Raw genomic sequence first — 13,022 nt, 5'->3', positions numbered from 1 at the left:
AAATCATTCATTGCAACTGTAATTCGTGGAAGTAATTGCTCATTAAGCTGCAGCAGCGTGTAAAATCGCACGAACGGAGCTTTTCATTTACAGCTGGAAGTGTCTAAAAAGTGGCTGCGTTGCCCGTCCGTTCCTCAACTCGGTTTCACCGTTTCGATTCGATTCCTTTCTAGTTCGCGAAACTATCTAAAGCGAGATATAACCCGTCGTCTACTTAGCGCGCGTTTTATCGGAACGTGTCGCAGCAGCTTGGAACGCCTCAGACAGCTTAACGGTTCGATGGGGGAAAAAGGAAGACGTACGCTCGAGCGTTGAAATCTCGCACGGCCCGTTTCGACCCCTGGGGGTGAACACTCGACAACTTATCGCGTTTTCCGCGCGACAAATCGAAACCACCGCTCTCTTATCCGCGATGCATCCCCGTGGAGCGCGACGACAACGTGAACGACGCGTCCCATAAAAATCACCCCGGTGAATCGTGTCCTTAGCGACGAAACGGCGCCGCTGTACTCCGCGGATACCCGATGCGATCTCTAACGAGGCCATTGGGATGCGAACGCGCCTTCGCATTCTCATCGCGTACCAACGATTATCCGTGAATTATTCGCCGCGAACCTATCATTAGATTTCACTTTAACTGGTCGATGGTGAACCGAAAACTCGCGACTGTTCGCGGCTGGCGTAACAAGACTTTTTGCGATTAATCGCACGGAGGCGGCCGCTTGGTTGCCTTCGGATAGGTATAATTGTTCGAACGTTATCGGGGAACAGAGACAGCCTTGTCGAAGGTGGATGCGAGCGTGCGTATCCGCGGCGAACGCGCGCGCGTAATTGCTATTACATTCCAAACGATCCGATGAACGTTTGCGCTTTATGCTGGTGTATCTCTGCCGAGATTGGCGAAACGGCAATATAAAAGTGCGGGCACGGTGAAGGGGTAGGAGAGAATGCAGCCGTACGCCCGGCTCGTGGCTCGCTCGTAAATATCCGGTGTTTGCGAATAAAATATCTGGTTCGTATTGCCGTTTGTGCGCCAGGCAAGAATTTATGCGCGCGGACCACCCACGGCCGGTCGCGATAGCAAGGAAATTATTGACTGAAAATTATACCGCCGCTGTGGAGGCAGCGTATTTGTTCTTGAACGTTTACCAATCGATTGGGCGCCAGTTCGAAGGATTTGATTGCCCGTTTCCGTGCTAATTATTAATAACGATAACAATAATAACGATAATGATAATTAGTCACTGTTATTACATCGATGGAACGACGAAGCGGGCAAGGTGCAAGAAATCATCGTTTTACCAAATAGCAGAGAGTACGCGTGCGTTTAAATTGAAATGTTCGCAAGCGAGAAGTAAATTTAAGCAATTAGAGAGGGCGGAAAGGGGTAGCTTTCGATTGTTTTCTCTTCGTATTTGTCGCAACGAGGTATCTGTGTACAAGGTACGAATATAGCCAAGTGAAAACGTCGTGGCTACGATGATGCTATTATTTTCGACGTATGGTTACTCGCCGCTGTATTTCTGCTGAGCTATGAATGAAATTTTGGCCATCATCTAGCAGCAACCCACGCGAGCCGCGGTCTCATTTCCGTCCGAAGGACAGGGCGCATACTTTGTACGTGAGACTCGAGGGAATTCGTCGCGACAGAGGGTATATCTCTACCGGCAATCACCATTAATGACTGTCGACGATACTTCCGTTTGGACGGAGGATACCGTTGTACGCGGCGCGAAGATGTCGTCGCGACATCGCCGTCCAACTACGAACGTTCTTGGTCTCCATTTGAATGGCGACACTCAGGGCGTTTCGAGCCCTCGTTCGGCGAAACCACGTTCTTCCAGCCGAAGAAACGAAAAAGCGATAAAAAGCGACACCGAGAGAGGGATAGCGAGGCAAAGAAAAAAAAAAGGATAAGAAAAGGAGGGAGAAAGGTCTGCGCTGCGACCATTTCCTTCGAGGGGGAGAGAACTCTGGAAGCGGCGACAATCCCACCCCAACCGTTGCCCGCTTTCGCCTAGAAATACTGGTATTCCAGCCACGGAACAGTCGATCGCATTTTTTAGCGGATCTAACTGTCTCCTCCTTCTACTTTCGCGCTTCATTATCTCCCAATTGTGTCACCTTCCGTTTCGTATTTGTCGACTCTCCAAGTGGAAATTAATGAACGCTCGCGCAGTAACTTTCTCAACCCCCCCTCGCGTCCGTTTAATTCTTATTGGTGAAATCGTCTCTCTTGTCTGAATGATTTTGTTTGCAGAACACTCTGAAAACGCTTAAATCTATTTCGAGATAGATGTTTCTAAGCTTGTATTATAAATGTTTGCAATAGGAAACGGCACAGAGAGGAGTAGAAAGAGAGAGAATCATATCAAAAGTTAGCGCAGAAATAGTTTGGAAATTTCGCGCGGAACAGAAACTGTTTTTAAACTGCATCCAAACAAACGTCCCGGAACAATTCGAACGATTCAATGAAAAGTTTCGCACCGTGTAGATACACGCGTAGCCACCGAAGAAACCATGAATTTCAATCGCCGCGCGCTAGGTTGGCCAACAAACGCGCCGCGGAGCCACGAAGGTAGACATTTCACCGAGGTGGCGCAATATCTATTCCAAGTTCAAGCTTTCGCCATTGTCGATGTCTAACGCGAACTTCCGCAGCATTTCAGTCACCGTGAATGCTCCTGCCTCTCTGTACGCGGAGAACGTACGGCTTCCGTCAGAGGAGAACTTCGCCTCGTCGCGAGGACTGCGGTGCGCGCAAGTATTCGAGCGCGTTACGCGCCCATCCATGGTATTACCGTGTACCACGGTTCCACTCTCAAATCCTACGGGACTCGTCTGTCTTGGAATCGTGCCACTTCCCGTCGGCTATCCGTCTTAATAGTTCTTTTATCGAACGACAGACCATGCTCGTCGATTTCTCGCTAGATCGTGATTCCTACACGTTCGAATAATTCGATTTTCCTTACACGCCCTTATCGATGTTGTAATCCACGGAACAGCTTTCCGTGCGATGAAGTTCGAAAAGAATGCCCGTAGATATCTCGAACGCGTTTACCAGAAATTCATTGCGATGATCGTCCTGCGGTAGGCAACAATGCGTTTGACGGGAAACGGGTTCCGTAAAAGGAATATAACGAAACCTCGGAGCTTTTTAGCCGACATTTCGAATTCGTGGTCCCTCGCAATAACGATCGGTATCCGGCCACGGGTGAATGGTCGAATTTTTCCATGGCGGTCCCCAGGATAGAGGCGTGCCTTCCACGATACCTGGAAGTTGAACGAGCCAGCCCCTCTATCCCAGAAGCTCCCGGAAAATTGTGTTGCTCGGATGGCCGTCTCCGTTCGAATAGAATGTTTACTGCTTGCAACTGCGCTCCGCGTTGGGTAATATTAGCAAATTTTTCGCGCGGCAAAATGCCGTGGAACCGGCGAGATTGCGTTCCATTTTGTTAATCCGCATAGGGCCACGGAATACATAGAATTTTTTATCGTAGTAGAAAGACAAAATGAGAAATTCGATCGACTATTAACTTGAACGTATAACTACCGAACGTCGTCGATTTTACCGATCCGCGTCGCTGTCTCCTTAATTTCTGACACAATTATTCCCCTGACAACCCAACACGTTTCTCGTCGAGTTGTTTATTCAGATTCAATTCCAATCAACGCGAATAGAAGCCGGTTTCTGTTTCCCAGACGTTCAAATTATATCGCCAGCCGGCTTGGCCGACGTTCCGCCGAACATTAAGCTCAGAATTTAAGGGATGTAAATGAATTTTCAGCCTGGTGTATCCCGTATTCGTTGCGCGACGAGCGAGCTAACTTTATCGCGATTTTATTTCAATTCCCCTGTTCTGGAACGAAATAAACGGGGAGCAAAGTCTCCCAGGAGCCTAGTCCCAAGTTTACTTTTTGTCGCGCTTAAATCGTCCCCCGCCACGCACCCCAAAGGAGTTTCGTAACCGCCGCTGTAACTTGTCACCAACTTAATTTTTTTTTTTTACTACAGCTGATTTATAACGTTCCATTCGAATGTGTTCGTATAATGCGCCCATTCTCGGCCGACCACCGTCAAATCCGTGAGTGGTCAACGATAATGGCTGCCCCCCTTCGCGAGGGGGTGGTCCGCCCTCGTGTAACGATTAATATCGGCCAGGAAAGCCGGCGACCAAGAAATTATTAGACGGTTTGCTGCGCAACTGAGCGTAAAAAGTCTCGCGTTCGTTAGGTTTTTATTTAGCTCGGTTGGCTGGGATAAGAATCTCGTAAAAATTGGATCGTGATCACCATCCGGCGTAAAAGGAACGATAGATTCCCGCGGTTTTTATTAACGAGGTAGAAACCAATGAGCAGGATGCCGTGGAAAATGATGACCGCGGGGTTGGGTAGCAACGCGATGGGTTGCAGCTATATTTTACACGGGGCCAGGCTTCGTAGGCGTGTAGCCATATTTTACACGGTATTAAGCGGCTTAAGGACGCGCGCCACGAACACGAGAAATAGAGCGAGTCGGTTCTTTTACATTCGCATCAGGACGTATCCTGCTGAGTGAGAACATTTAACGAGCTACTTTCTCAAGACGGTGCGACTGCGACTGGGGCACGATTCGCCGTGAAAAAAGCGAGCCACTTTCGGGGATACGCAGCCGAGAGCCAGCCGAACAGGGGGTGAGTTCGTCGAGACAGATCCTCGGGGATTTTATGTACCGACGTTCTTCTTTATCTGGTACTTCGAGACGCGCGTGCCTCGTTGCCGCGTTCGATCGCGAGGCAGAAGCTTCCTTCGACGATATAAATCGATGAAACTTTCCTCTGGTTCTTTCCGTTCATCCCTCGCCCCCTGGATTTCGTCCAAAGCCTTTTACACCGCTGTTGTCGCGATTCTCTGGCAAAAAGTTGATTTCCACCGGCGAGTATCGACAAAAAAATTAGCGTATCGTCGCCTTCGCGAGGGCAGCGAAGCGACAGTGTTACGTTTGGTCCGTTTGGCGCATGGCGACCCTATTGTAACAGTCCGGATCGCACTTCGGGGACTGTTTTTCTTGCGACACCGATTTTCTTGCCTTGTGTTCTACAGCTGAATTCGAGCAGGGACGGCTCGTTTTGTCACCGGCTGATCTATAGACAGAGGAGCAGAATGGATGCGGACGCGCCGATGCACTTGGTTGTAAAGCGCGCTTAAACGGTCGCCAGGCCGAGATTTCCGCTTTCGTAGTGATTCATTGCAGTTCGCGGCGCGTTCGACGATGCCGCTCGTCATGGAACGGGGAACGTCGAGGACAATGGTGAACGAGCCAGCCGCAAGAAGGAATTAACCAGCGTGAACTTTATCACGGCTAACTGCGATGTCCCCGCTTCGCCAATGAATTTTCCGATCCTCGCATCGAACGAACTTATTCCGATCATCGGGATCGTTAAATCGCACGTAATCCCTGGTTCTTGCTCCGATCAAAAATGTCCGCGGGACGATATCCTCGACGTTTTCGCCGTTCCATCTCTCCCAGAAATTCTGAATATTTTTTCGCGTGGAACGTCCGTTCGAGCGTCTACTCCTTTTGTGGTATCCTCTGCTTAAAAACATATAAAAGTTTTCCAATATTTTTGCGAATATAATTTCCCTTTACTCAACCGACGAACGTACCCGCGCATGTACCCGGGTACTATTCCTGCTGGCGGATAGGCAGTATTTTAGGGGATGAAATGCCTGGGTAAGCCGAAAAACCGTGGGGGATAAGTTTTATAATTTTGTGAAATTCAGACCACGAGCGTCTCGCCATTAAGTGGCCTATATAATATACTGATACGTAAAAATACATTAATTCGAGGGGAGAGTGCACTTTATTTCAACCGCAGCGAGCACATATTTCGTTACGACCTAATATTTTGTCACTCGGGTCGTTTATCTGCTTTTTCCCCTAATAATTCACCGAGGTTTCCCGCAATCTAGTTCACCCTCGATTGCCCCTTCTCCCTGGTAGACGTTTGACCGACGATGGCGCTGGGAGTCCTGATCGGCAGAGGTTTCTCGGGCAAAGTTGATCGATGAGAAGGCACATTGTGGGTGGTCTTTAACGCCATTTTGGTTCAAGGACAAGCGCAGTCTCTCACCGCAATTAATGGCTTCCCTTGCAGAGACTCCTCGGCATTAGAGTATTTCGATGTTCCGCGAAACACGGAGACGGCAGAAGGGGCGGTCTCTCTTGATTTACGTGGGATCGCATTAAACGGTTCTTTGATGGCCCCTTACCTCCTGAGTGGTTGATAACTTGATTTCCTCGTCCACTTTGGAACTTAGCCACGACTTCCACCCGTCTACGACGATTCTCGAAAGCATTTTCTCTCCGGGCTCTCTCGTTATTTTCTTTTTTTCCACCCGTCGAAACTTCGCGGAAGGTGCTCGAGCAACAGAAGTATCAGCCCTGCCATCGGGCCACTTCGGATATTCCCAATTATTTGCTACCCGAGTTCGTTACCTCTTCGACGGTCGTTCATATTTTTCATCCATGCTTCGATATAATTTTAAATTGCCGAGTCAATCGTTATCCGTTTCGCAAGGCTGTCGTATTAAACATTTCCCGATACAAGAAACGGTTCGCGAGCAATTTCAGCTTTCTTATCACCCCGTGGTTTTAGGTTGCCACCCTCCCGCGGCGCAGTTTCGATCGTTGCTGGTGGTAGAAGGCAATAATGGTGAAATATAAGTGGTACAAGAAAATAAACGAACACGCCCTCGCGTTACACCGGCAGGAGAAAAAAAGTTTTTATTACCGGTCTGTGTCCTGCAGCGTGAAACGCGAAACTTGGCAGAGGTAAGAAAGGCGACGGCCGACGACGCGCTTTAAATTGCGGCCGCCGGCGGTGCGACGGTGAATTGGTGGTAACAGGTAACGAGACAGCGGAAAGGAACTGGCAAAGAAGAAGCGGGAGCCCGTCGTCGTCTGCAAAAAGGTCTCCCGCGGACGTACGACTAGGCTGACGCTCCCTCGTGTCATGCTCCAACTTTTGATCGAAATCATCGAAGCGTACCTGCAGCAACTTCCCTCGTTTCGACCGATTTCCGCTTTCTTTGGTTCCTCATCCACCAGACAGGGTGGTGTCCTCGTTACTCGTCTCCCGGCTACTTTCGTACCGAGCCTCGAAATTGAGACACGCCAGGTCTCCAAAAGGATGGGGATCGATGGGCGACGTTATACGTTCGACGGTTCAAAACTGATTGGCCATCCAGCGTCGGGCAATATGAGGGATTACGTCAATAACTCACCCCGGCTGTTCGTTACTACGGATGATTACTACGATCCGCGATTGCGGGGATCGCGCAGAAATAGGCTCCGCTGGCGACTTTTGAATTATAAGGCAGACGCGATAGTAGATTGAACATTTGATTGAACCGTAATATAAAGGTGTTGCTGGATCTGTCGCCAAGGTCGATTTTTACTTAATCTAGGATCATACTGAAACATTAGCCAGCGAAATCTCGGCTGGTTTGGTACCAAGATTATAAACGTTCGATTAATTCCCGTCCGCTCAGTAATTAGTAAAGATGTTACATCGTTTGGCTCGGTTCTCAGGGTTAGACGAAGCGTACCCGTTTAACGAACTGCTGTTCGAACCGAGCCCCGTTTCTTCGTTACCCCACGGAAGAGATTCGATCGCGTTTCATCCGTGCGAATGCTTATTCGGTCTCCAACCGACTGTGATCTCATTAACGTGCTCGAGTGGCCCCGGTTGCTTAAAAGTGTCCCACATTTCATAATGATACCGGTGTAACCGCGTCACCGTGCTTACGAGCGAGCAATTAAAATGGTCCCATCCGCGCAATTAGGACCTCCTTCCTATGCCTGGCACCGCGGGAAGGGCTACTTGGCCCGTTTGCGCGCGCCCTCCGATCAAGGAGCACCGGTAGCCAGAACGGAGAGAGGATTAAAAAAAAAAACCAAGGAAGACGATTCAGTCGCGGCGACGTTATATACCAGCGCACCGATCCATCGACTCGACCCTCTGTTCCAATTTCCAGCTTTTCGTGAAACCTGCCGGCGAACCGGCAGAATCTGCAGTTTACAGCCGTGCGATTTTTCTTCCGAGTCGGAGGGAACGTTATCTGCTCTGCGTTCGAGGCAGAGCACCCTTTCATCGCGGGACTAACCTCGCGCGGTCAAGAATTTTATTTAAACGGATGCGAGATGCCTTCGTCTAAATTTCTTCCTCGAGAGTGGGTCGACTAAAGACTCGTCTGTACGAAGTTAACGGAGAGCGCTTAATCCGCGACCCTGGAAAAATGGGCCGCGATCGTCGAGACCGAAGGTAGAAAGGATGAGACAGAGGATGGAAACGATGGGAGTCGTGTAACGATTAGCTGGTTGGAGGTACGCTTGTCAGAAGATCGTTCCGTTTCGACACCTCCCGATGGTGGGTGCAGGGTGACAGTTACAAATCTCGTCGGCGGATTCCCTCTATATCGTTTCCGTAATTGCCAGCGCGCGTTCGTGTCGTATTAGCTGCGAGGACTGGCGTGTTTTGCGCGATGCGTTCCATATAAATTCGAGAGCGGATCGCGAATGCATAGAGGGCTAGCAATTTCGATCACCCAGCGCGGGGATGTTATCCGTGTCATATCAAGCGTGGAATCGCGGAGTAGCGAGCTTCCTGGCTCGATCGTCCATCAATTCGCCGTGCAATTCCAGTCGGACTCGTAAACGCGTACACGGTTTCGTCTTTGTTCGAATCCGCTGGTAGCCGCCTGCCCCCCCGGTGGGGGAAACTTCGAATTGCTCCAATTAAACTTTGATCTGGCCTGCTCCTCTATAGTTCGTCCAGGAAGGACACGCTCCTCGAAGCGCTACCGGTACGTTGACCTTTTGCGCCGCTCGATGATCCTCAAGAAGTTTCGACGGTCCATCGGCGGCCTCGGGAACTGGCTCCTCGACGAGTTTAACGAGCTCACCCCGGGACGTAAGAAATCACGGGTACGGAAATGGAATTGCGACGACGAACTTGGAATAGTCCTCGAAATAACGATTGCGCGCTCGAAGCGACGAGAGGGGTGCGCGTCGCGGCGTAACTTACAGCGCGCAAGGGGGTGCGCTGGCGTTTAACGTCTTACAGTTTGCTACGATTTAGGACAGTTCAAGGTAGAGAGAATCGCGTCGATTCGGTCCACGACAAAACTTCCTTAATCCCGTCCAGGTCCTGTATTGACGTTCGGATAATTGGGTGTCGTAATTCATGTGCGGCAGAGAGGGGGTTTAATATGCCGTAATCACTTCGCTCAGTGCAATGGCGGCTCGTGATGCACCGACAGGCTATGTAGTTCGGTTAACGACGCTTACTTGTGACCTGTTGTTCATCACTCAACGCGCAATGACCGTGTCTGCGCGAACCCTCTTTCGACGGAGACGACGTTTAATACATTTTAAAACGCGGCCATGAAATTGTTCCACCGAATCTTCGGCGACTTACCAACGTCCAGGTTAAAAATTGAAACCCTTTTACCGCGCACGATAAAGTCCTCCTATTATACGAAACGTTACGCGAGTGAATCCAAGCTGAAAACACATTTTCTTATCGGTCTACGAAAGCAATTGCGGCTTATCAGCCGGATGAACCGTGGAAAGAATATTACCGCGGGGAATACATTTTTAAACGTATTCTGGTCGCGTTGTAACGGATTCGAGGTTACTAAGTATCGCGTTTCCGTAATCCAGAGCGAGCCGTGCGATGTAAATCGTAGTCGAAAGCATAACCCGTGTTTGACGCCCAGAAAGGAAATAAGGTACGTCGGCTCGCATCGATATCCGGCTGTGTATGATTTACAAGCTGTTCGATCTGAATTTATTCAGCGGCTCGCGAGGAATGCGCACACGCCCGATTTACGACGTTGCATCATCCCTCGTGATATTTATTTTCATATTTCTTTATTTTCTTTCCGAACGCCGTGATTTTCAGTAGCGCACAGCAAAACGAGCATTCGAGACGACGCGAAGAAATATCATCGCGGTTGGAACTTTACGAGCGCGCGTTGAACGAAGATTACCGAGAATGGTATTAAAAATAGTAGCGACAAGTCACGAACTACCTGAATTTTTTTCTTAGCCAAAGTATTCCCCGCCTTTCATTTCGTTCGAGCAAAAATGTGCGTGCTCAGACAGCGCTGTTGGACGGTTTATTTTGAACGCAACACGCATCGCGCATCCTCGGGTTACCGTTAAGTATTTTACGATCTTGCAAAGTGAAAACAGACGGGATTGCGCGCCGTTCGAACCTATCGTTTCCAAAACTCGGCCGAGGACCAGCAAATCACGGTGGATACTATTTCGGTACATCAGAAGAAGATTCGGTGTGCACGGTCCGCGGCTCGTCGACCCTGACTCAATTTCGAACACGACCCAGCTGCCCTCGTTTGCCTGATCCAACGCATTTCGTGCCGTTCCGTTCGGCTAAAGGGAACGAGCCACTCTCTTACACGACCTCTCGCTTCGCCTCTTTCTCCGCCTCTTCGTCCTCCGACGAGCTCAACGTAGAAACGGAACAGCCACGGCTGTCTCGCGTCACGGTTCGTAAACACCGCGTAAAAGGAGCCAGAAACGCAGGTAATTGCGTGCGTTCTCCAAAGCGTCCCCCCGCGGACCGCTCCAGTGCTCGAGGATCGAGTATAACAGGCAAAGAGCGACGAGCGCTCGATCATCGAAATATCTTTCGCGTCGCTCGCGAGAACAGGTCTATTCAAGATTTATCGATTCGTTATCGGCACGTCCGGTCCGCGCGACCACGGCCAGCTCGAAAGTGGTTTGGTCCCTGGTTTGATTTATCGTTCCGACCCGCATTCGCCGGTTCGTTTTACCCAATTACTCTTCCCGCGTCCGCGCGAGTTTGCGAGCACGCGAGAAGGGTGAAACCTCGCATCAGGAATCCGCGTTAAGGGTGCCGTTGCGTCCTCTGTTTTGCTCGCTGAATCGTAACGCGTTCCCTTCGACGACAATTCTCAGTAGAAACGGTACGCCACGATGTCTGCTGCTGTTAATTCCCGCCTCCGTTATCAACCCTTTGGTCGTTTATTATAAATTCGACGCCAGCTACTGTTTGCACGAGGAACGAACTGGCTGGCAGGGAAGTAAAAATTGATGCGTCCCGTTCGACTCGCCGACACGCGCGAATGCATTGTATCGACGAGCGGGGAGTGGAAAATTTACCGACGGCACCGGATGGGATCTCCTCGTCGGACGGACGAGACCACCAGGGTGTATCAATCACGGCGGCCGCGCGTGCTTCTCGCCCGCCCCTTAGCGAACTTCGAGCCTGGCCGCAGCCAGCAAGTTATACGACGGACTATCTATACGTACGAAACAAAACGGAATAGCAAGCGCGAACTGGGACGCGCGCAGTTAGCCCCGAGTTAATTCCTTGAGTTAGCGGGGTAAGTGGGGATCCGCTTCCATAATAAATTTACTCGCTTCGACGTAACGTACCGTTTCCCCGCCATTTCGCGCCTCGGATATTGAATAATACTCGAATGGACTGGATCAGACTTACTTGCCTACGAACAATGGGACAGAGAGTAATTTTCTTACTGCTGGTAACACCTGTGCGATCGAATATATATATATATCGGTTCCGTTAATCGACTCTGGTCGCGTTCTAAAATCTGGCTTGGAGCAATAATCTGATATCGAGAGGGATTTTTTAAAGGCAGTTACGTTGGAAGTTGAGGTGTTGCGAATACTAAATAAGATTAAAGTTAAGAAAGACAATTAGGGCAGAGTTAATTCCTTGAGATAGCGAGTGAGGGGAGGACGCACTTCCGTAATGCGCTCTTTGATGTAAAACTTCGTCGGCAGCTCGTGCTTGGAATGTGGCGTAATATTCAGTTGCCTTTTCCAAGCATAAGTTACCTCCGATATAACTACGTCGGGCAATGGGTTACTTTGAATAAAAAATGAGATAGGAATTAACGGTGGCGGTTAGAGTTAATGCGTTGAAGGGTGTAATTAACCACGTATTCGTTTCTACGGGAAACTCACTCCCTTTGATCCGCCATTGCACCGCATTCCCTACGGTACTTTGTGCCTCGAGTGTGGTCGACGAGATCGCAGTGATTTTTCCAGCAAAGAATTTATTTTTAATACGATTACGTCGGATAAGGAAATGTCCCGATTAATAAATGAGATCAAATTTAACTGGAACGTTCAAGTTAGTTTTTCAAAGCATTGGCAAATGCACGAATTATTTGATAACGTTCTCTTTGATGCAGTATATAAAATTTACTTGGTATTCCACGCGTGAGTAATAACGAAATGGTTTTTTGTTCGAAAAGAGAATCCAGAATTATTTGGCACGCGCCAGGCGGAAAATAGTTTCGCTCACCTTCCAAAATCCTGGTGCACTTGGTGTTGTTCGGATAGTTGTCTGGATAGTTCGGGCTGTAGAATTCCTGTTTAGCCTCGTCCCCGATCTCGAACTTGTCGCACGTGTCTGCGACGTGTCTCATTTGCCGGCGTACAACGTCGTTCGCGACGAACGGGGGTGTCGGTGTCGTGCTGACGTCCTTTACATTTTTCGAAGCCATCAGTGGCTCGACTTCCCGCGTCGGCGTTATCTGCACGTATTTGAATATCACGTGATTACTTGCGCGAGCGATCTTGGGGTGGCTCGCGCTGGTCCCGTATCGGAACAAGCGCAGCGAAATTGAGTTGACATTAGGAAAATTTACACGATCGACGAGCGATAATCCTCCGATGCTCGGGTGTCAGGTCGTTAATTAAATGGAGGCCCAACGTCGCTTTGGGCAACTGGTATCGCGATACCGGTAAATTATTGTTATCGAGCCGTTACGAAATTATTGTCCATACGGAAAATATATTGCCGCCGTTAGAACGTTCCAGAGCGTAGCGTCGTGTGAATTACTTCCCACTTATTCTTTCCATCGGTAAACAGGACACTCCACATTGGAGATTCGATAAATCGTGTACTTTAGTCTCAGGCTCTTTACGCGGACAGGTTCGATAATAACAACCCCGTAGCCGT

The 13,022-nt window shown here is 49.5% G+C and overlaps 1 protein-coding gene across 2 annotated transcripts in view; it reads right to left on the bottom strand.

Annotated features, from left to right (window-relative positions):
* The window catches only part of Neto (Neuropilin and tolloid-like), a 79,507-nt gene that overhangs the window by 16,249 nt on the left and 50,236 nt on the right, over positions 1-13,022 (bottom strand). For both annotated transcript variants that reach the window (XM_076910169.1, XM_076910168.1), the window contains one exon: positions 12,363-12,594. In XM_076910169.1, coding sequence (XP_076766284.1) covers positions 12,363-12,594 — 232 coding nt within the window. The remainder of the gene's footprint in view (positions 1-12,362; positions 12,595-13,022) is intronic.

This window comes from Xylocopa sonorina, chromosome 2 (assembly GCF_050948175.1).
Source record: "Xylocopa sonorina isolate GNS202 chromosome 2, iyXylSono1_principal, whole genome shotgun sequence".
NCBI classification, from domain to species: domain Eukaryota; kingdom Metazoa; phylum Arthropoda; class Insecta; order Hymenoptera; family Apidae; genus Xylocopa; species Xylocopa sonorina.
Note: the sequence above shows the minus strand (reverse complement) of the source record. Positions and strands in the feature narration are given on the sequence as shown.